This window comes from Tachyglossus aculeatus, chromosome 17 (genome assembly GCF_015852505.1).
Source record: "Tachyglossus aculeatus isolate mTacAcu1 chromosome 17, mTacAcu1.pri, whole genome shotgun sequence".
Lineage (NCBI taxonomy): Eukaryota > Metazoa > Chordata > Mammalia > Monotremata > Tachyglossidae > Tachyglossus > Tachyglossus aculeatus.
Window position 1 is genome coordinate 10,825,503 of NC_052082.1, and position 25,176 is coordinate 10,850,678.

The following is a 25,176-nucleotide window of genomic DNA, read 5'->3' on the forward strand; positions in this document are numbered from 1 at the left end:
ACCTCTTGAATGAGGACTTAATACGTGTTCTCCCACCTACTTATACTGTGAGCCCTGTGAGGGACCTAACTGTCTTGTATCTACCCAGTGCTTAGATTATTATTAGTAGTAATAATAATAATAATAATAATAATAATCTCCCTGTCTTGTATCTACCCCAGTGCTTAGATTATTATTATTATTAGTAGTAGTAGTAGTAGTAATAATAATAATAATAATAATAATAATAATAATAATAATAATAATCTCCCTCCACATTTGCTTGTCAGGAACCAATTCTCACCTCTTGAATGAGGACTTAATATGTGTTCTCCCACCTACTTATACTGTGAGCCCTGTGAGGGACCTAACTGTCTTGTATCTACCCCAGTGCTTAGATTATTATTATTATTAGTAATAATAATAATAATCTCTCTGTCTTGTATCTACCCCAGTGCTTAGATTATTATTATTATTATTATTAATAATAATAATAATAATAATAATAATAATAATAATAATCTCCCTCCACATTTGCTTGTCAGGAACCAATTCTCACCTCTTGAATGAGGACTTAATATGTGTTCTCCCACCTACTTATACTGTGAGCCCTGTGAGGGACCTAACTGTCTTGTATCTACCCAGTGCTTAGATTATTATTAGTAGTAATAATAATAATAATAATAATAATCATCTCCCTGTCTTGTATCTACCCCAGTGCTTAGATTATTATTATTATTAATAATAATAATAATAATAATAATAATCTCCCTCCACATTTGCTTGTCAGGAACCAATTCTCACCTCTTGAATGAGGACCAATTCTCACCTCTTGAATGAGGACTTAATACGTGTTCTCCCACCTACTTATACTGTGAGCCCTGTGAGGGACCTAACTGTCTTGTATCTACCCCAGTGCTTACATTATTATTATTAGTAGTAATAATAATAATAATCTCTCTGTCTTGTATCTACCCCAGTGCTTAGATTATTGTTATTATTATTATTATTAATAATAATAATGATCTCCCTGCCACATTTGCTTGTCAGGAACCAATTCTCACCTCTTGAATGAGGACTTAATGCGTGTTCTCCCACCTACCTATACAGTGAGCCCTGTGAGAGACCTAACTGTCTTGTATCTACCCCAGTGCTTAGATTATTAATAATAATAATAATAATCTCCCTGTCTTGTATCTACCCCAGTGCTTAGATTATTATTAATAATAATCTCCCTGCCACACTTGCTTGTCAGGAACCAATTCTCACCTCTTTAATGAGGACTTAATACGTGTTCTCCCACCTACTTATACTGTGAGCCCTGTGAGGGACCTAACTGTCTTTTATCTACCCCAGTGCTTAGATTATTATTATTAATTATAATAATAATAATAATCTCCCTGTCTTGCATCTACCCCAGTGCTTAGATTAATAATGATAATAATCATTATTAATATAATAATAATAATAATAATAATAATAATAATAATAATAATCTCCCTGCCTGCTTGTCAGGAACCAATTCTCATCTCCTAAATGAGGACTTAATATGTGTTCTCCCTCCTACTTATACTGTGAGCCCTTTGAGGGACCTAACTATCTTGTATCTACCCCAGTGCTTAGTAATAATAATAACGATGATGGTGTTTGTTAAGCGCTTACTATGCGCCAAGCACTGTTCTAAGCGCCGGGGACAGTGCTTGGCAGATATAGCAAGCACTTAACAAATAGCACGGTTATTATTACCTCCTTATGGGAAAAGCACGGTGACAATATGGGGAATTGAAACTCAGAGATCATCTAAAAATAGCCTCCTTCCCCACCAACTTCTAACCGGAATTGCTGAGCGGCAAAATGGAGCGCGTGTTCCCTCCTTTCCTTTGGAGAAAGTGCTGAGGGCGCATTTTTGGACGTAGCTATAAATCAATCAATCGTACTTATTGAGCGCTTACTGTGTGCAGAGCACTGTACTAAGCGCTTAATGATATTTCATGAACTACTTATTTATATTAATGCCCGTTTCCCCCTCTAGACTGTAAGCTCGCTGCGGGCAGGGAATGCGTCTACCGACTTTGTTCTACTGTCCTCTCCCAAGTGCTTAGTACAGTGCTCTGCACACAGTAAGCGCTCAATAAATACGACTGAATGAATAAATGCTCTGTACGCAGGGAGTGTTCGATAAATACCACTGATTGATTGATTGATGGGTCGTTAGAGGGGAGATGGCAAAAATCCAAGAGGCCAAGGATGGGGGCCGGGGGGCCAAAGGAACCCGGATAATCCACAAATGGATGACGGAGAATGTGACCTTGGGCGAGCCACTGCACTTCTCCGGGCCTCAGTGACGTCATCTGTAAAATGGGGATGAAGACTGTGAGCCCCTCATGGGACAACCGGACTGGCCTGTGTCTAGAGAAACAGCGTGGCTCAGTGGAAAAGAGCCCGGGCTTTGGAGTTAGAGGTCAGGGGTTCAAATCCCGGCTCTGCCAATTGTCAGCTGTGTGACTTTGGGCAAGTCACTTCACTTCTCTGGGCCTCAGTTACCTCATCTGGAAAATGGGGATGAAGACTGTGAGCCCTCCGAGGGACAACCTGATCACCTTGTAACCTCCCCAGCGCTTAGAACAGTGCTTTGCACATAGTAAGTGCTTAATAAATGCCATTATTATTATTATTATTACCCCAGCGCTTAGAACAGTGCTTGACACATAGTAAGCACTTAACATTATTATTGTTATTAATTCTAGACTGTAAGCTCATTGTGAGCAGGGAATATGCTATATTGATACACTTTGCTCTCCCAAGCGCATGGCTCAGTGGAAAGAGCACGGGCTTTGGAGTCAGAGAACATGGGTTCAAATCCTGACTCCACCAGTTGTCAGCTGTGTGACTTTGGGCAAGTCACTTCACTTCTCTGGGCCTCAGTTGCCTCATCTGTAAAATGGGGATGAAGACTGGGAGCCCCCCAAGGGACAACCTGGTCACCTTGTAACCTCCCCAGAACTTAGAACAGTGCTTGGCACATAGTAAGCGCTTAATAAATGTCATCATCATTATTATTATTATTACATTGCTCTGCACACAGTAAGCGCTCAATTAAGATTGACTGACTGACCTCACAGAAGGGCCCGCCTTCTGTGATTTCGGCATCATCAGGGCTGGGAGAAATAAGCCGCGTGGCTCAGTGGAAAGAGCCCAGGCTTTGGAGTCAGAGGTCATGGGTTCGAATCCCGCCTCCGCCACGTGTCTGCTGTGTGACCTTGGGCAAGTCACTTCACTTCTCTGAGCCTCAGTTCCCTCATCTGTAAAATAGGGATGAAGACTGTGAGCCCCACGTGGGACAACCTGACCACTTTGTATCCCCCCCAGCGCTTAGAACAGTGCTTTGCACATAGTAAGCGCGTAATAAATGCCATTATTATTATTATCTGGTTCTGGAGTTTGCCAGAACGTAGGCGTCGAACAAGTCCCCAGTGAGTTGGGGTAGTTTTGTGAGCCCCACTTTGGTAAAATCACCACTTCATCATCATCATCAATCATATTTATTGAGCGCTTACTACGTGCAGAGCACTGTACTAAGCGCTTGGGAAGTACAAATTGGCAACATATAGAGACAGTCCCTACCCAACAGTGGGCTCACAGTCTAAAAATCCCGGGACTCTTGGGAAGCAGTGTGGCCTAGTGGATAGAGCCGGGGGCTGGGAGTCAGAAGGACCCGGGTTCTAATTCTCTGCCGTGTGACCTTGGGCTGGTCACTTCACTTCTCTGGGCCTCATCACTTCTCTGGGCCTCATCAGTAAAATGGGGGTTCAGACTATGAGCCCCAAGTGGTTGGATGTGCAGTGGAAGGGACGGATTTTGGGAGAAGGCAACTTCACTTCTCTGGGCCTCAGTTCCCTCATCTGTCAAATGGGGATTAAGGCTGTGAGCCCCATGTGGGAGAGCTCACCTCCTCCAGGAGGCCTTCCCAGACTGAGCCCCCTCCTTCCTCTCCCCCTCCTCCCCCTCCCCATCCCCCCCCCCCGTCTTACCTCCTTCCCTCCCCACAGCACCTGTATAGATGTATATATGTTTGTACGGATTTATTACCCTATTTATTTATTTATTTTATTTGTACATATTTATTCTATTTATTTTATTCTGTTAATATGTTTTGTTTTGTTGTCTGTCTCCCCCTTCTAGACTGTGAGACCGCTGTTGGGTAGGGACCGTCTCTATATGTTGCCGACTTGTACTTCCCAAGCGCTTAGTACAGTGCTCTGCACACATTAAGCGCTCAATAAATATGACTGAATGAATGATGACTTTGTATTTACTCCTTTCTAGACCGTGAGCCCGTTGTTGGGTAGAGACCCTCTCTATATGTTGCTGAATTGTAATAATAATAATAATGACGGCATTTATTAAGCGCTTACTATGTGCAAAGCACTGTTCTAAGAACTGGGGAGGTTACAGGGTGATCAGGTTGTCCCACGGGGGGCTCACGGTCTTAATCCCCATTTTACAGATGAGGGAACTGAGGTGCAGAGAAGTTAAGTGACTTACCCACTTTCCAAGCACTTAGTACAGTGCTCTGCACACAGTAAGTGCTCAATAAATATGGCTGAATGAATGAAATGAATACTCCAGCATGTAGGACACATAGCAAACGCTCAGTGGAAAGAGCCCGGCTTTGGGAGTCATGGGTCATGGGTTCTAATCCCGGCTCCGCCAATTGTCAGCCGTGTGACTTTGGGCAAGTCACTTCACTTCTCCGGGCCTCAGTTCCCTCATCTGGAAAATGGGGATGAAGACTGTGAGCCCCACGTGGGACAACCTGATCACCTTGCATCTACCCCGGAGCTTAGAACAGTGCTTGAAACATAGTAAGCGCTTAACAAATGCCATCATTATTATTATATTGATTAACCAATACTATAAAAAACAACAGGGAGATGCATCCTGCTCAAAATCCATATGCAAAAAACACCGCCTCCCTCCAGACACATCATTCATTCATTCATTCAATCGTATTTATTGAGCGCTTACTGTGTGCAGAGCACTGGACTAAGCGCTTGGAAAGTCCAAGTTGGCAACATACAGAGACGGTCCCTACCCGCATCCCAGAAAGTCTCTCCAAACTTACCTCATTCAGATACATCACGGGGAAGAGGGTGGTTTTAATGTTTCCCGTTTCACTGAACAAAGAAAAAAAGAGAAGCGGAATGGGAATTAAGACTGGGAGCCCCCCGTGGGACAACCTGATCATCAATCGTATTTATTGAGCGCTTACTATGTGCAGAGCACTGTACTGATGACCTTGTAACCTCCCCAGCGCTTAGAGAAGCAACATGGCTCAGTGGAAAAGAGCCCGGGCTTTGGAGTCAGAGGTCATGGGTTCAAATCCCGGCTCTGCCAATTGTCAGCTGTGTGACTTTGGGCAAGTCACTTCTCTGTGCCTCAGTTCCCTCATCTGTAAAATGGGGATGAAGACTGTGAGCGCCCCCCGTGGGACAACCTGATCACCTTGTAACCTCCCCAGCGCTTAGACAGTGCTTTGCACGTAGTAAGCGCTTAATAAATGCCATCAAAAAAAAACAAAAAAAGTGCTTTGCACATAGTAAGCGCTTAATAAATGCCATTATTATTATTATTATTATTATTAATTGGCAGGGAGGCTGGGCTCTCCAGGTTTGGAGGATGGAGATGGGGAGGGTTAAGACCCTGTGACATGAGACCCTTCTTCGCCCCGTCCCCTGACGCTTCCCAACGCCAGCTGGGAGATGAGGAGGTTGTTTCCAAAGAAGACAGACTAAGGGACGCCGATGAGTTTCACTCTGGCCCCCTGAAGAGGAGTAGAATCAATCTGTAGTATATACTGAGCGCTTATTATACGTAGAGCACCGTACTAAGCGCTTGCGAGAGGGCGAGGCAACAGAATTGGCAGACACGTTCCCGGCTCGTAACGACTTTACAGTCTAGACGGGGAAGGATGATCAAACTGGACACAGTCCGTGTCCCCGATGAGGTAACTAAGGCCCAGAGAAGTGAAGTGGCTGACACGTAGTAAGCGCTTGAAAAATACCATTTTTTTCTCAAAATAGATTAGGGCCACTTTTCATCATCATCATCATCATCATCAATCATACTTATTGAGCGCTTACTGTGTGCAGAGCACTGGACTAAGCACTTGGGAAGTCCAAATTGGCAACATATAGAGACAGTCCCTACCCAACAGTGGGCTCACGGTCTAAACTTTTAAAACTAGATCCCTGTATTAAGTTTCCAGTTAAATATTGTGAGTCCCACGGCAGGGGGTTGAGGGGTGGGGAGGAGGTAGTTGTTGCCAGAAGAACCAGAAAATGGGCCGATCTCTTGTTGGAATTTGAGAGGACCTTCCTCGTGATCTTAATAATAGTAATAATAATAATAATAATAATAATGATGGCATTTGTTAAGCGCTTACTATGTGCCAAGCCCTGTTCTAAGCACTGGGGAGGATGCATGGTGATCAGGTTGTCCCCCGTGGGGCTCACAGTCTTCATCCCCATTTTACAGATGAGGTAACCGAGGCCCAGAGAAGTGAAGTGACTCGCCCAAAGTCCCACAGCTGACAATTGGCGGAGCCGGGATTTGAACCCATGACCTCTGACTTCCAAGCCCGGGCTCTTTCCACTGAGTCGCGCTGTTTCTCGATAATTAATTCAGTAATAATAATGATGGTATTTGTTAAGCACTTACTATGTGCCAAGCACCATTTTAAGAGCTGGGGTGGATACAAGGTGATCAGGTTGTCTCCCTTGGGGCTCACAGTCTTCATTCCCATTTTACAGATGCGGTCACTGAGGCTCAGAGAAGTGAAGTGACTTGCCCAAAGTCCCACAGCTGACAAGTGGCAGAGCCAGGATTTGAACCCACGACCTCTGAACTCCCAAAGCCCGGGCTCTTTCCACTGAGCCACGCTGCTTCTTGGGGATGAAGACTGTGAGCCCCACATGGGACAACCTGATCACCTTGTATCCTCCCCAGCGCTTAGAACAGTGCTTGGCACATAGTAAGCACTTAACAGATGCCATCATTATTATTCTAGAATGGAAACTCGCTGTGGGCAGGGAATGTGTCTTTTTATTCATTCAATTGTATTTATTGAGTGCTTCCTGTGTGCAGAGCACCGTACTAAGCGCTTGGGAAGTACAAGTCGGCAACATATAGAGACAGTCCCTACCCGAGAAGCAGCATGGCTCAGTGAAAAGAGCCCGGGCTTTGGAGTCAGAGGTCATGGGTTCGAATCCCGGCTACGCCACATGTCTGCTGTGTGGCCTTGGGCAAGCCACTTAACTTCTCTGAGCCTCAGTTACCTCATCTGGAAAATGGGGATGAAGACTGTGAGCCCCACGTGGGACAACTTGATCACCTTGTATCCCCCCAGCGCCTAGAACAGTGCTTTGCACATAGTAAGCACTTAACAAACGCCATCATTTTAGACTGTGAGCCCACTGTTGGGTAGGGACTGTCTCTATATGTTGCCAACTTGGACTTCCCAAGCGCTTAGTACAGTGCTCTGCACACAGTAAGTGCTCAATAAATACGATTGATTGATTGATTGATTGATCATTATTATTATTATTAATGGGCTCACAGTCTCCAAGGGGGAGACAGACAACAAAACAAAACATGGATCTTTGCACATAGTAAGCACTTAACAAACGTCATTATTATTATTATTATTATTATTAACGGGCTCACAGTCTACAAGGGGGAGACAGACAACAAAACAAAACATGGAGCTTTGCACATAGTAAGCACTTAACAAACGCCATCATTATTATTATTATTATTAACGGGCTCACAGTCTTCAAGGGGGAGATAGACAACAAAACAAAACATGGAGTTTTGCACATAGTAAGCACTTAACAAACGCCATCATTAATATTATTATTAACGGGCTCACAGTCTACAAGGGGGAGATAGGCAACAAAACAAAACATGGAGCTTGGCACATAGTAAGCACTTAACAAACGCCATCATTAATATTATTATTAACGGGCTCACAGTCTACAAGGGGGAGATAGACAACAAAACAAAACATGGAGCTTTGCACATAGTAAACACTTAACAAACGCCATCATTATTATTATTATTAACTGGCTCACAGTCTACAAGGGGGAGATAGACAACAAAACAAAACATGGAGCTTTGCACATAGAAAGCACTTAACTGCCATCATTATTATTATTATTATTATTATTATTAACGGGCTCACAGTCTCCAAGGGGGAGACAGACAACAAAACAAAACATGGAGCTTTGCACATAGTAAGCACTTAACAAATGCCATCATTAATATTATTATTAACTGGCTCACAGTCTACAAGGGGGAGACAGACCACAAAACATGGAGCTTTGCACATATAGTAAGAACTTAACAAATGCCATCATTATTATTATTATTATTAACGGGCTCACAGTCTACAAGGGGGAGACAGACAACAAAACAAAACATGGAGCTTTGCACATAGTAAGCACTTAACAAACTCCATCATTTTAGACTGTGAGCCCACTGTTGGGGAGGGACTGTCTCTATATGTTGCCAACTTGTACTTCCCAAGCGCTTAGTACAGTGCTCTGCACACAGTAAGCGCTCAATAAATAAGATTGATTGATTGATCATTATTATTATTATTAACGGGCTCACAGTCTCCAAGGGGGAGACAGACAACAAAACAAAACATGGAGCTTTGCATCATCATCATCATCAATCTTATTTATTGAGCGCTTACTGTGTGCAGAGCACTGTACTAAGCGCTTGGGAAGTCCAAATTGGCAACTTATAGAGACAGTCCCTACCCAACATTGGGCTCACAGTCTAAAAGGGGGAGACAGAGAACAAAACCAAACATACTAACAAAATAAAATAAATAGAATAGATATGTACAAGTAAAATAAATAAATAAATATTGCACATAGTAAGCACTTAACAAACTCCATCATTTTAGACTGTGAGCCCACTGTTGGGTAGGGACTGTCTCTATATGTTGCCAACTCGGACTTCCCAAGCGCTTAGTACAGTGCTCTGCACACAGTAAGCGCTCAATAAATAAGATTGATTGATTGATTGATCATTATTATTGTTATTATTAACGGGCTCACAGTCTCCAAGGGGGAGACAGACAACAAAACAAAACATGGAGCTTTGCACATAGTAAGCACGTTATTATTATTATTATTAACGGGCTCACAGTCTCCAAGGGGGAGACAGACAACAAAACATGGAGACAGGTGTCAAAATCGTCAGGACCCTGCACGCAATAAGCGCTCAATAAATGCGACTGATTGAGTGAGATAGCCCTCCCCTCACCCCGTCCCCGAGTCCCTTTGAGCCACGAGGAAAGGGAGGAAGGTAAAACACTCACATGAAGTCATCAAGCTGCTGGACGAACACGTTGACCTGGAATCGCTTGGCGGCCCTGAGGATGATGCCGGTCACCTGCGAATTCAACGTGGGGAGGTGAAAAAAACATTACCGAGTCCTCCTAGACTGTCAGCTCGTTGTGGGCAGGGACTGTGTCCGTTTATTATTCCGTTATCCTGCTTAGTAATAATAATGTTGGTATTTGTTAATAAAAATAATAATAATGGCATTTATTAAGCGCTTACTATGTGCAAAGCACTGTTCTAAGCGCTGGGGAGGTTACAAGGTGATCAGGTTGTCCCATGGGGGGCTCACAGTCTTAGTCCCCATTGTACAGATGAAGTAACTGAGGCCCAGAGAAGTGCAGTGACTTGCCCAAAGTCACCCAGCTGACAGTTGGTGGAGCCGGGATTCGAACCCATGACCTCTGACGCCAAAGCCCGGGCTCTTTCCACTGAGCCACGCTGCTTCTCTAAGCGCTGGGGTAGTTAGAAGATAATCAGGTTAGGCACAGTCCCCGTCCCATGCGGGGCTCAAACTCTTAATCCCCATCCGGGAAGCAGCGTGGCTCAGTGGAAAGAGCCCAGGCTTGGGAGTCAGAGGTCATGGGTTCGAATTCCGCCTCAGCCTCTTGTCAGCTGTGAGACTTTGGGCCAGTCACTTCCCTCCTCTGGGCCTCAGTTCCCTCATCTGTCAAACGGGGATGAAGACTGGGAGCCCCCCGTGGGACAACTCCGATTACCTTGTATCCCCCCAGCGCTTAGACTAGTGCTTGGCACATAGTAAGCGCTTAACAAATACCAACATTATTATTATTATCTGACAGATGAGGGAACGGAGGCCCGGAGAAGCGAAGCGACGGGGACCGGCCTGATCAGCGTGTATCTACCCCAGTGCTTAGTACAGTGCCTGGAGCATAATAAGAGTTTAACAAATACCATAAAAAAAAACTAAGTGGAGGGTGAGGCTGTGGGGCCGTAGATGGGAATTTTTCGACTCCGGGAAGTTGTGATGGGAAGTGGATTGTTCCCTAACGGGGCTCGGTCCGGGGGTTCACCGTACCCCCCAATCCCGGGAAGCCGGGCGTGCTCACCGGGTTGATGTCCAGAAATGTCTCGTGGTTGGCCTTCTCGGGCCGCAGGCCTTTAATCGCTGCTTCAAACTTCTCGTCTGCCTGGTAGAAGTGGGGGGCGGATAAAAAAATGGGGGCTCCTGAAGAGCAATAAAACAGGGGAAAAAAACATCATTAGCAGCAGGATAACAACAGTAATAATGGCATTTGTTAAGCGCTTACTCTGTGCAAAGCACTGTTCTAAGCGCTAGGGAGGATACAAGGTGATCACATTGTCCCCCGTGCGGCTCACAGTCTTCATCCCCATAATTGTAATAATAATAATGTTGGTTTTTGTTAAGCGCTTACTATGTGCCAAGCACTGTTCTAAGCACTGGGGGAGGATACAAGGTCAAAATCGTCAGAACAAATAGAATTAAAGCTATAGTCATTCATTCATTCGGTCGTATTTATTAAGCGCTTACTGTGTGCAGGGCACTGGACTAATGCACATCACTAACAAAATAAATAGAATAGTAAATATGTACCAGTAAAATAAATAGAGTAATAAATATGTACAAATATCATCAGAACAAATATAATAATAATGGCATTTATTAAGCGCTTACTATGTGCAAAGCACTGTTCTAAGCGCCGGGGAGGTTACAAGGTGATCAGGTTGTCCCACGGGGGGCTCACAGCCTTCATCCCTATTTTACAGATGAGGGAACTGAGGCCCAGAGAAGTGAAGTGACTTGCCCAAAGTCACACAGCTGACAATTGGTGGAGCCGGGATTTGAACCCATGACCTCTAACTCCAAAGCCCATGCTCTTTCCACTGAGCCACGCTGCAAGCTACTGTGTGCACAGCACTGGACTAATGCACATTATTAACAACATAAATAGAATAGTAAATATATACAAGTGAAATAGAGTAATAAATCTGTACAAATATCGTCAGAACAAAGAGAGTTAAAGCTATAGTCATTCACTCATTCATTCAATCGTATTTATTGAGCGCTTACTGTGTGCAGAGCACTGGACTAATGCTCATCATTAACAAAATAGAATAGTAAATATGTACAAGTAAAATAGAGTAATAAATCTGTACAAATATCGTCAGAACAAATAGAATTAATGCTATAGTCATTCATTCATTCATTCAATCGTATTTATTGAGCGCTTACTGTGTGCAGAGCACTGGACTAATGCTCATCATTAACAAACTAAATAGAATAGTAAATATATACAAGTAAAATAGAGTAATAAATCTGTACACATATCATCAGAACAAATAGAATTAATGCTATAGTCATTCATTCAATCGTATTTATTGAGCGCTTACTGTGTGCAGAGCACTGGACTAATGCTCATCATTAACAAAATAAATAGAACAGTAAATATGTACAAGTAAAATGGAGTAATAAATCTGTACAAATATCGTCAGAACAGAGTTAAAGCTATAGTCATTCACTCATTCATTCAATCGTATTTATTGAGCGCTTACTGTGTGCAGAGCACTGGACTAATGCTCATCATTAGCAAAATAAATAGAATAGTAAATATGTACAAGTGAAATAGAGTAATAAATCTGTACAAATATCATCAGAACAGAGTTAAAGCTATAGTCATTCAATCGTATTTATTGAGCACTTACTGTGTGCAGAGCACTGGATTAATGCACATCATTAACAAAATAAATAGAATAGTAAATATGTACAAGTAAAATAAATAGAGTAATAAATCTGTACAAATATCGTCAGAACAGAGTTAAAGCTATAGTCATTCATTCATTTATTCAATCGTATTTATTGAGCGCTTACTGTGTGCAGAGCACTGGACTAATGCACATCATTAACAAAAGAGAATAGTAAATATATACAAGTGAAATAGAGTAATAAATCTGTACAAATATCGTCAGAACAAATAGAATTAAAGCTATAGTCATTCACTCATTCATTCAATCGTATTTATCGAGCGCTTACTGTGTGCGGAGCACTGGACTAATGCTCATCATTGACAAAATAAGTAGAATAGTAAATATGTACAAGTAAAATAGAGTAATAAATCTGTACAAATATTGTCAGAACAGAGTTAAAGCTATAGTCATTCATTCATTCATTCAATCATATTTACTGAGCGCTTACTGTGTGCAGAGCACTGGACTAATGCTCATCATTAACAAAATAAATAGAATAGTAAATATGTACAAGTGAAATAAATAGAGTAATAAATCTGTACAAATATATATAGAGAGAGAAGCAGCGTGGCTCAGTGGAAAGAGCCCGGGCTTTGGAGTCAGAGGTCATGGGTTCAAATCCCGGCTCCGCCAATTGTGAGCTATGTGACTTTGGGCGAGTCACTTCACTTCTCCGGGCCTCAGGTCCCTCATCTGGAAAATGGGGATGAAGACTGTGTGGGCCCCCCGTGGGACAACCTGATCACTTTGTAACCTCCCCAGTGCTTAGAACAGTGCTTGGCACATAGTAAGCGCTTAAGAAAGGTCATTATTATTATTATTATTATATATACAAGCGCTGTAGGGAGGGGACGCTTAGTATCAATCAATCAATCGTATTTATTGAGCGCTTACTGTGTGCAGAGCACTGTACTAAGCGCTTGGGAAGTACAAGATGGAACGTATAGAGACGGTCCCTACCCAACAGTGGGCTCACAGTCAAAAAGGGGGAGACAGAGAACAAAACCAAACATACTAACAAAATAAAATAAATAGAATAGATATGTACAAGTAGAATAAATAAATTGAGTAATAAATATGTACAAACATATATACATATATCCAGGTGCTGTGGGGAAGGGAAGGAGGTAAGATGGGGGGATGGAGAGGGGGATGAGGGGGAAAGGAAGGAAGGGGCTCAGTCTAGGAAGGCCTCCTGGAGGAGGTGAGCTCTCAGTGTAGTGCACCTAGTAGATGCTCAATAAGCCCCATTTGTAGTGGCTTTCCTGGAGAGGTGGGCCCCGCGGACCCCCAGGGCCTGGACTGGGACCCCTTACCGTCCTTGCAGACGCTGATGTTGAGGACCCCCGAGCCGAGGCAGCGTCCCTGCGGCCCACAGAAGCCGGCGTTGTCAGAGTTGTTGGCCAAAATTTCAGGGGGGATCTTGAACCGGAACGCCGGGAGGCCTTTCACGTCCACGGCGTCGGTGAAGGAGACGTACACCGACCTGGGGAGGAAAGGGGGTCGGGGGGCGGTCAGCCCTGGCCCAACGGGGCACTCCTGATGCCAGCTGGGTGGGCTTCGTTGGCTTGAGAAGCAGCGTGGCTCAGGGGAAAGAGCCCGGGCTTTGGAGTCAGAGGTCCTGGGTTCAAATCCCGGCTCCGCCACTTGTCACTTCACTTCTCTGGGCCTCAGTTCCCTCATCTGGAAAACGGGGATGAAGACTGTGAGCCCCCCCGTGGGACAACCTGATCACCTTGTAACCTTCCCAGCGCTTAGAACAGTGCTTTGCACATAGTATGTGCTTAATAAATGTCATCATTATCATTGTTAGGGGCTCTGGGAGACTGTGCGGTCCTTAACACTAATAATTGCTTTGCACATAGTAAGTGCTTAATAAATGCCATCATTATCATTGTTAGGGGCTCTGGGAGACTGTGCGGTCCTTAACAGTAATAATTGCTTTGCACATAGTAAGTGCTTAATAAATGCCATCATTATCATTGTTAGGGGTTCTCCTGGCCTGGGAGACTGTGCGGTCCTTAACACTAATAATTGCTTTGCACATAGTAAGTGCTTAATAAATGCCATCATTATCATTGTTAGGGGCTCTGGGAGACTGTGCGGTCCTTAACACTAATAATTGCTTTGCACATAGTAAGTGCTTAATAAATACTATCATTATCAATGTTAGGGGCTCTGGGAGACTGTGCAGTCCTTAACAGTAATAATTGCTTTGCACATAGTAAGTGCTTAATAAATGCTATCATTATCAATGTTAGGGGCTCTGGGAGACTGTGCAGTCCTTAACAGTAATAATTGCTTTGCACATAGTAAGTGCTTAATAAATGCCATCATTATCATTATTAGGGGCTCTCCTGGCATGGGAGACTGTGCGGTCCTTAACACTAATAATTGCTTTGCACATAGTAAGTGCTTAATAAATGCCATCATTATCATTGTTAGGGGCTCTCCTGGCATGGGAGACTGTGCGGTCCTTAACAGTAATAATTGCTTTGCACATAGTAAGTGCTTAATAAATGCCATCATTATCATTGTTAGGGGCTCTGGGAGACTGTGCGGTCCTTAACAGTAATAATTGCTTTGCACGCAGTAAGTGCTTAATAAATGCCACGATTATCATTGTTAGGGGCTCTCCTGGCCTGGGAGACTGTGCGGTTCTTAACAGTAATAATTGCTTTGCACATAGTAAGTGCTTAATAAATGCCACCATTATCATTGTTAGGGGCTCTGGGGGACTGTGCGGTCCTTAACACTAATAATTGCTTTGCACATAGTAAGTGCTTAATAAATACTATCATTATCAATGTTAGGGGCTCTGGGAGACTGTGCAGTCCTTAACAGTAATAATTGCTTTGCACATAGTAAGTGCTTAATAAATGCTATCATTATCAATGTTAGGGGCTCTGGGAGACTGTGCAGTCCTTAACAGTAATAATTGCTTTGCACATAGTAAGTGCTTAATAAATGCCATCATTATCATTATTAGGGGCTCTCCTGGCATGGGAGACTGTGCGGTCCTTAACAGTAATAATTGCTTTGCACATAGTAAGTGCTTAATAAATGCCATCATTATCATTGTTAGGGGCTCTGGGAGACTGTGCGGTCCTTAACAGTAATAATTGCTTTGCACGCAGTAAGTGCTTAATAAATGCCACGATTATCATTGTTAGGGGCTCTCCTGGCCTGGGAGACTGTGCGGTTCTTAACAGTAATAATTGCTTTGCACATAGTAAGTGCTTAATAAATGCCACCATTATCATTGTTAGGGGCTCTGGGGGACTGTGCGGTCCTTAACAGTAATAATTGCTTTGCACATAGTAAGTGCTTAATAAATGTCATCATTAGCATTGTTAGGGGCTCTGGGAGACTGTGCGGTCCTTAACAGTAATAATTGCTTTGCACATAGTAAGTGCTTACTAAATGCCACCATTATCAATTTTAGGGGCTCTGGGAGACTGTGCGGTCCTCAACAGTAATAATTGCTTTGCACATCGTAAGTGCTTAATAAATGCCACCATTATCAATTTTAGGGACTCTGGGAGACTGTGCGGTCCTTAACAGTAATAATTGCTTTGCACATAGTAAGTGCTTAATAAATGTCATCATTATCATTGTTAGGGGTTCTCCTGGCCTGGGAGACTGTGCGGTCCTTAACAGTAATAATTGCTTTGCACATAGTAAGTGGTTAATAAATGCCATCATTATCATTGTTAGGGGCTCTCCTGGCCGGGGAGACTGTGCGGTCCTTAACGGTAATAATTGCGGTATTTGTTAAGTGTCAGGCCCTGTACTAAGCGCCGGGGTAAGATGCAAGGAAATCGCACTTGAAGCTCATCGAATCGATCCCTATTTTACAGATGAGGGAACTGAGAGACAGAGATCGGGACTAGATCCCGTGATCTTCGGACTCTCAGGCCTGGGCTCTAGCCAACACGCCATGCTGCTTCTCTAAAATAAGGAAGTCATCCATTCATTCAATCAATCGTATTTATTATTATTAATAATTATATGATTATAATATTATATGATGATATTATTAATAATGATTAATTATATCATATAATAATATATAATGATATTATTAATACTGATTAATAATAATAAATACAATTGATTGAATGAACGGATGACTTCCTATAATAATAATAATGGCATTTATTAAGCGCTTACTATGTGCACAGCACTGTTCTAAGCACTGGGGAGGTTACAAGGTGATCAGGTTGTCCCCCGAGGGGCTCACAGTCTTCATCCCCATTTTACAGATGAGGGAAATGAGGCCCAGAGAAGTGAAGTGGGACACTTCTAGACTGTGAGCCCACTGTTGGGTAGGGACCGTCTCTATATGTTGCCAACTTGGACTTCCCAAGCGCTTAGTACAGTGCTCTGCACACAGTCAGCGCTCAATAAATACGACAATGAGTGAATGACTTCCAAATCCACTCGGAAAGGGCAGGGAAGCCGCCAAGACTGAGCCTGGCACGCTGAGCTGGGCAGGGCATGGCATGGGCACTGACCCTCGTCCCCCTCTCCATCCGCCCCATCTTACCTCCTTCCCTTCCCCACAGCGCCTGTATATATGTATATATGGTTGTACAGATTTATTACTCTATTTATTTATTTTACTTGTACATATCAATTCCATTTATTTTATTTTGTTAGTATGTTTGGTTCTGTTCTCTGTCTCCCCCTTTTAGACTGTGAGCCCACTGTTGGGTAGGGACTGTCTCCATATGTTGCCAATTTGTACTTCCCAAGCGCTTAGTACAGTGCTCTGCACATAGTAAGCGCTCAATAAATACGATTGATGATGATGATGATGATGATGATGACCACGAATGGGCACGTCGGACTTACTGACCGTGATAGGGCACACCGGGCCTGCTGCCCATGGCAGGGCGTGTTGCTTTCACTGACCACGGCAGGGTGTGTTGGCTATTCTGACCATGGCAGAGCATGCCGGCCTGCTTATTCATTCATTCGTTCATTCAATCGTATTTATTGAGCGCTTACTGCGTGCAGAGCACTGGACTAAGCGCTTGGGAAGTACAACTTGGCAACAGAGTGAGAAGGTTGGCACCTTCTAGACTGTGAGCCCTTCTAGACGGTAAGCCCACTGTTGGGTAGGGACCGTCTCTATATGTTGCCAACTTGGACTTCCCAAGCGCTTAGTCCAGTGCTCTGCACACAGTAAGCGCTCAATAAATTCGATTGAATGAGTGAATATTACTCTATTTATTTATTTAACTTGTACATATCTATTCTATTTATTTTATTTTGTTAATATGTTTGGTTTTGTTCTCTGTCTCCCCATTCTAGACTGTGAGCCCACTGTTGGGTAGGGACCGTCTCTATATGTTGCCAACTTGGACTTCCCAAGCGCTTAGTCCAGTGCTCTGCACACAGTAAGCGCTCAATAAATACGACTGATCGATTGATTGATTAGAGGAGTGAAGTGGGCCGGCTGGGTTGTAGTAGAAGCAGCATGGCTCAGTGGAAAGAGCCCGGGCTTTGGAGTCGGAGGTCAGGGGTTCGAATCCCAGCTCCGCCACATGTCTGCTGTGTGACCTTGGGCAAGTCACTTCACTTCTCGGAGCCTCAGTTACTTCATCTGTAAAATGGGGATGAAGACTGTGAGCCCCACGGCAGGGCGTGTCGGGAGCACTGACCGCGGCAGGGCACGTTGGCCGTTCTGACCGCAACAGGGCCTGTCTGCTGGCAAACTCTGGGTCTGACAAGCAACCCCGGCGGATAACGTTAGGCTCGACTCTAGACGGTAAACTCGTTGTGGGCAGGGATTGTGTCTGTTGATTTTACGTATTCTATTTATTTTATTTTGTTAATATGTTTTGTTTTGTTGTCTGTCTCCCCCTTCTAGACTGTGAGCCCGCTGTTGGGTAGGGACCGCCTCTATATGTTGCCAACTTGGACTTCCCCAAGCGCTTAGTACAGTGCTCTGCACCCAGTAAGCGCTCAATAAATACGACTGAATGAATGAATGAATGAACCTTTGATTCCTCTCTCTCATTCACCCCACATGGTCAATCTGCCCCCACATCCTGTCGGTTCAACCTTCACAACATTCCTCTCCATCCAAACTGCTATCATATTAATCCAAGCACTTATCCTATCCTGCCTCGATTACTGAATCAGCCTCCTTTGCTGAACTCCCGGCCTCCTGTCTCTCCCCACTCTGGTCCATACTTCTTAATCTGCTGCCCCGCTCATTTTTCTACAAAAACTTTCCGTCCGGGTTTCCCCGTTCCTCAGGAATCTCCAGTGGTTGCCCATCTACTGGATCAGAGGGGCCCCTCGTCCCCCTCTCCATCCCCTCGTCCCCCTCTCCATCCCCCCATCTTACCTCCTTCCCTTCCCCACAGCACCTGCATATATGTATATACGGTTGTACATATTTATTACTCTATTTATTTATTTATTTTACTTGTACATATCTATCCTATTTATTTTATTTTGTTGGTATGTTTGGTTTTGTTCTCTGTCTCCCCCTTTTAGACTGTGAGCCCACTGTTGGGTAGGGACTGTCTCTAGATGTTGCCAATTTGTACTTCCCAAGTGCTTAGTACAGTGCTCTGCACATAGTAAGCGCTCCATAAATACGATTGATGATGATGATGATGATCTACCTCTGCATCGAACAGAAACTCCTTACCTTGCCCCAACCTGGTTAATCTCCTCCTACAACCCATCCTTCACTCTTTGCTCCTCTAATGCTATATGTTGCCAACTTGTACTTCCCAAGCGCTTAGTACAGTGCTCTGCACACAGTAAGCACTCAATAAATACGATTGAATGGATGAATGAATAATGCTGGCCTACTCACTGTACTTCGATCTCATCTATCTCGCCACTGACTTCTTGCCCACGTCCCGCCTCTGGCCTGGAATGCCCTCCCTCCTCATATCTTGTACTTCCCAAGCTCTTAGTACAGTGCTCTGCACACAGTAAGCGCTCAATAAATACGATTGAATGAATGAATAAATATGATTGAATGAATGCATGAATATAATATTGTACTTTCGCAAGCGCTTAGTATAGTACTATGCACACATTAAGACTCAGTCAATACGATTGATTTTTTTTTAATGGCATTTATTAAGCGCTTACTATGTGCAAAGCACTGTTCTAAGCGCTGGGGAGGTTCCAAGGTGATGAGGTTGTCCCACGGGGGGTGCTCACAGTCTTAATCTCCATTTTACAGATGAGGGAACTGAGGCACCGAGAAGTTGCCCAAAGTCACACAGCTGACAAGTGGCGGAGCCGGGATTTGAACCCATGACCCCTGACTCCAAAGCCCGGGCTCTTTCCACTGAGCCACGCTGCTTGATTGACTGACTGCTCCGGGAGTGGACCGTTACCTCCTCAGGTTGGGGAGGTCCACTACTGGGGGTGTCTCCCCCACTTACCTGCAGAAGTCCGATGAGAAGATGTACAAGTCTTCGTCCTCGGTGACTAAGGGATGAAAGGAATTCCCATCTGTGCCATTGATCATGTTGCATCTCTTCGTCGCCCACCAGTCGAGAGACCTAACGATAATCATGACAGTGGTGGTATTTCATTCATTTACTCATTCAATTGTATTTATTAATAATAATAATGGCATTTGTTAAGCGCTTACTATGTGCAAAGCAATGTTCTAAGCGCTGGGGAGGTGAATCAAGGTAATGAGGTTGTCCCATGTGGGGCTCACAGTCTTCACCCCCATTTTACAGATGAGGGAACTGAGGCTCAGAGAACTGACTTACCCAAGGTCACACAGCAGACAAGTGGCAGAGCCGGGATTCGAACCTATGATCTCTGACTCCAAAGCCCGGGCTCTTTCCACTGAGTCACGCCGCTTCTCCATGCTGCTCTTATTAAGAGCAGAGCACTTGTATAAATTTGTACAGATTTATTACTCTATTTTACTTGTACATATTTACTACTCTATTTATTTTGTTAATGATGTGCATATAGCTGTAATTCTATTTCTTCTGACGATTTTCACACCCGTCTACCTGTTTCGTTTTGTTGTCTGTTCCCCCTTCTAGACCGTGAGCCCGTTGTCAGGTAGGGACCGTCTCTATCTGTTCCCGACTTGGACTTCCCAATGCAGTGCTCTGCACACAGTAAGTGCTCAATAAATACGACTGAATGACTGAATGAATGCGGAGCACTATACTAAGCTCTTGGGAAAGTACCATACAACAACAGCTTACTGTGTGCCAAGAACTGGGGTAGATAGTAATAATGATGGCATTTATTAAGCGCTTACTATGTGCAAAGCACTGTTCTAAGCGCTGGGGAGGTGACAAGGTGATCAGGTTGTCCCACGGGGGGCTCACAGTCTTAATCCCCATTTTACAGATGAGGTAACTGAGCCCCAGAGAAGTCCCAGAGAAGTCTGGGGGCCCAGACTGAGCCCTCTCCACCCCCCCCGCCTTACCTCCTTCCCTTCCCTTCCCCACAGCACCTGTATATATGTATATATGTTTGTACGTATTTATTACTCTATTTATTTATTTTACTTGTACATATCTATTCTATTTATTTTATTTTTATTTTGTTAATATGTTTTGTTTTGTTCTCCGTCTCCCCCTTCCAGACTGTGAGCCCACTGTTGGGTAGGGACCGTCTCTAGATGTTGCCAACTTGGACTTCCCAAGCGCTTAGTCCAGTGCTCTGCACACAGTAAGCGCTCAATAAATACGATTGATTGATTGATTGATTGAAGTGACTTGCCCGAAGTCACCCAGCTGACAATTGGCGGAGCCGGGATTGGAGCCCATGACTGCCGACTCCAAAGCCCGGACTCTTTCCACTGAGACACACTGCTTCTCTACGCAGGTCTCGGGCAGCTCAAAAATTTCCACATTTTCCACCCGTTTCCGGACCCAACATCGATAGCGGGGGCCATGAGGGGAAGCCAAAATTCTCGCGTGCGGCTGCCCCTTTCCCCTGTCATCATTTTCAGCTCCTCCTTGGTCTCTTCTTCTAGACTGTGAGCCCACTGTTGGGTAGGGACCGTCTCTAGATGTTGCCAATTTGTACTTCCCAAGCGCTTAGTCCAGTGCTCTGCACACAGTAAGCGCTCAATAAATACGATTGAATGAATGAATGAATGAATGAATGAATGAATGCCCATCTACTGGCCTCCTTCCCCCACCTCCAAGGGGAGGCCTGTATCTACCTCAGTGCTTAGGACAGTGCTTGGCACATAGTAAGCGCTTAACAAGTACTATTATTATTATTTATGGGTAATGCCAAGGGTAAGGGCTGCTTCAGGCCTCGTCCCGGAGACATGTGCACGTTTTAGCGTTCGCTTTCTCTTAGGTGGCGGGAGATGGAGGGGGCTACCGTCTATTTTCCCATCAGGGAGGGAGAAGAAACCAAGATGGAAGCAGCACGGCCTAGTGGCTAGAGCCCAGGCCCGGGAGCCTGAGCTCTTTCCACTGAGCCAGTAAGTGCTCAATAAATACGACCGATTGATTGAGCCACGCTGCTTCTCAAGCAGATTCATTCATTCGTATTTATTGAGCGCTTACTGTGTGCAGAGCGCTGTACTAAGCGCTTGGGAAGTACAAGTCGGCAACATATAGAGACAGTCCCTACTCAACAGGGGGCTCACAGTCTTGAAGGGGTGACAGACAACAAAACTAAGTATGAATAAAGGGAGAAAATCAGGGAGTCGCAGAAGAGAGTGTGAAAAGCAGAAATGAGGGCTTGGTGGAGGAGCTGTGCCTTCAAAAAGGCTTTGAAGGTGTGTTGTCTATACACTTGGATCTGTGACTGTTGGACATTTGATATTTGCCCACTCTCAACCCCACAGGACTTATGTACGTAAACTATAAATAATAATTATAAATTATTTATATTAACGCCTGTCCCCCTCTACACTATAAGCTTGTTGTGGGCAGGGAATTTGTCTATCAACTCAGTTATGCCGCACTCTCTCCGAGATACAAGCAGATCACCCACAGTCCCTGCCCCACATGGGCCTCACGCTCTAAGAGGGAGGGAGGATCTTATATCCATTTTACAGGTGAAGAAATTACTCTGTGCCAAACACTGTTGTAAGCACTGGGGTAGATGATACAAGTTAAACAGGTTGAATACAGTCCCTGTCATCATCATCATCATCATCAATCGTATTTATTGAGCGCTTACTGTGTGCAGAGCACTGTACTAAGCGCTTGGGAAGTACAAATTGGCAACATATACAGTCCCTACCCAACAGTGGGCTCACAGTCTAAAAGGGGGAGACAGAGAACAAAACCAAACATACTAACAAAATAAATAGAATAGATATGTACAAATAAAATAAATAGAGTAATAAATATGTACAAACATATATACATATATACAGGTGCTGTGGGGAAGGGAAGGAGGTAAGATGGGGGGATGGAGGGGGGGGCGAGGGGGAGAGGAAGGAAGGGGCTCAGTCTGGGAAGGCCTCCTGGAGGAGGTGAGCTCTCAGCAGGGCCTTGAAGGGAGGAAGAGAGCGAGCTTGGCGGGTGGGCAGAGGGAGGCCATTCCAGGCCCGGGGGATGACGTGGGCCGGGGGTCGATGGCGGGACAGGCGTGTCCCATGTGGAGCTCACACTCTTAATCCCTTCCATCACTGCCGAGGACGACGTGGCAGCCGGAGCCCCCAAAGCTCAGCCGCCTCAGCCCCGGGCTCCGCAAACGCTCAAGGGCGTTGAAAGGAGGGAAGAAAGAGTCCCCAAAGGGGGTTGCGGAGGGATGGCTCCTGACTTACGTTCTGCCGTTCCACTCCACGATCCTGCTGAAGTTAAGATAGTCATCCCCTCCGCTGAAGAAGAGGTATTCTCCGTCATCTGTTGCGTTTTTCTGGAAACGATCACATAATAATAATGATGATGGTATTTGTTAAGCGCTTACTACGCGCCGGGCACTGTTCTAAGCGCTGGGGAGGTTACAAGGTGATCAGGTTGTCCCATGGGGGGGCTCACGGTTTTAACCCCCATTTTACAGATGAGGTAACTGAGGCTCAGAGAATAATAATAATAATGTTGGTATTTGTTAAGTGCTTACTATGTGCAAAGCACTGTTCTAAGTGCTGGGGAAGATACATGGTAATCAGGTTGTCCCACGAGGGGCTCACAGTCTTCATCCCCATTTTACAGATGAGGGAACTGAGGCCCAGAGAAGTGAAGTGACTTGCCCAAAGTCACACAGCTGACAAGTGGCGGAGCCGGGATTTGAACCCACGGACTCTGACTCCAAAGCCCGGGCTCTTTCTACTGAGCCACGCTGCTTCCCCGGGAACTGAGGCCCAGGGAAGTGAAGTGACTTGCCCAAAGTCACACAGCTGACAGTTGGCGGAGCCGGATTTGAACCCAGGACCTCTGACTCCAAAGCCCGGCCTCTCACCCTTGAGCCACGCTACTGAGGTCACTTCCAGAGCCTTTAGAAGGGTGACCAGGACCAAATTCTGACCGCTGACATGAGGAAACAACAATTTCTGCCCCCTGCCTTGATGGATGGGTCCGTTCTCCGGCCGGTGAAAAATCAAGGCCGGGAGCCACCAGGGCTGTAACTTCCCAGTCAGTCGGGGCTGTGGGAGACCATTTCTAGGCCCAGGCTACCAGAGAGTTCCTCATGTCTCCGCCACTGTCAAGAACATGTATGTTTAAAATGGCTCTCTCTCTTTCTCTCTCTCTATCCCCCTCCTCCTCTCCCTTCCTCTTCCTTCTCCTTCCTCTCCCCCCTTCCCTTTTCCAGCCCTCTCCTTCCTCTTCTCTTTCTGTCTCTCTCCCCATCTCTTCTCCTTCCTCTTCCCTCTTCCTCTCTTCAATCGATCAATCAATTAATCAACAGTATTGAGGCCTGTATGCCGAGTACTGTCCCGAGCACTAAGGAGAGGGCAAGGTAATAGAGTTACTCCACATGATCAAGTAGCTTGCTATCTTTCTCCTCTCTCGTATTCTTCCCTCTCCCTCCTATTCTTTTTCCCTGCTCCCTGTCCCTCCTCTCTCTCCCTCTAATTCTCTCTTTTTTTCTCCCTCTGCCCTCCCTCTTCCTCTCACCCTCTGTCTTCCCTCTTCCTCTTCCCTCTCCTTCCTGTCTTTCTCTCTCTCCTCCCTCTTTCCCTGCTCCGCCCCCTCTCTCTCTCTAATTCTCTTTTTCTCTCCCTCTGCCCTCCCTCTTCCTCTCACCCTCTGTCTTCCCTCTTCCTCTTCCCTCTCCTTCCTGTCTTTCTCTCTCTCCTCCCTCTTTCCCTGCTCCCTGTCCCTCCTCTCTCTCCCTCTAATTCCCTCTTTTTCTCTCCTTCTGCCCTCCCTCTTCCTCTCACCCTCTGTCTTCCCTCTTCCTCTTCCTTCTCCTTCCTGTCTTTCTCTCTCTCCTCCCTCTTTCCCTGCTCCCTGTCCCTCCACTCTCTCTCTAATTCTCTTTTTCTCTCCCACTGCCCTCCCTCTTCCTCTCACCCTCTGTCTTCCCTCTTCCTCTTCCCTCTTCCTCTTCCCTCTCCTTCCTGTCTTTCTCTCTCTCCTCCCTCTTTCCCTGCTCCCTGTCCCTCCTCTCTCTCCAATTCTCTTTTTCTCTCCCTCGGCCCTCCCTCTTCTTCTTACCCTCTGTCTACCCTCTTCCTCTTCCCTCTCCTTCCTGTCTTTCTCTCTCTCCTCCTTCTTTCCTCTCCCTCCCCTTTTCTCTCTCCCTCTAATTCTCTTTTTCTCTCCCTCTGCCCTCCCTCTTCCTCTCACCCTCTGTCTTCCCTCTTCCCTCTCCTTCCTGTCTTTCTCTCTCTTCTCCCTCTTTCCTCCCCCTTTTCTCTCTCTTCTCTCCTCCTCCTTCCTCTTCCCTCACCCTGTCTCTCCTTCCTCTCTCTTCTCCCTCTGCCCCCATCTCCCTCCCCTTCTCCTTCCCTTTCTCTCTCCCTCTCAGGTTGAGCGGGGGCTGCCAATCAGTAATCACCGCTTATCCGTCCCGATTCCGAATGGCACTATTCCTCCAGGGAGGTGACCGGTCCACACTTTTGGTTTCTACCCAGAATCGCTTCTGATTTCCTCCCAGCTGGGATGGCTCCTCCTCGCCTGCC

General features: G+C 45.2%; 1 protein-coding gene across 1 annotated transcript in view; it reads right to left on the reverse strand.

The window, feature by feature from the left end:
- Window positions 1–25,176, reverse strand: part of SCARB2 (scavenger receptor class B member 2) — a 71,886-nt gene that overhangs the window by 7,108 nt on the left and 39,602 nt on the right. Inside the window, exons 5-10 of the mRNA XM_038759127.1 lie at window positions 22,876–22,967; window positions 19,544–19,663; window positions 13,436–13,605; window positions 10,463–10,581; window positions 9,371–9,444; window positions 5,105–5,156 (exon numbers count right to left, since the gene is read on the reverse strand). Of these exons, the coding sequence (XP_038615055.1) occupies window positions 5,105–5,156; window positions 9,371–9,444; window positions 10,463–10,581; window positions 13,436–13,605; window positions 19,544–19,663; window positions 22,876–22,967 (627 nt within the window). The remainder of the gene's footprint in view (window positions 1–5,104; window positions 5,157–9,370; window positions 9,445–10,462; window positions 10,582–13,435; window positions 13,606–19,543; window positions 19,664–22,875; window positions 22,968–25,176) is intronic.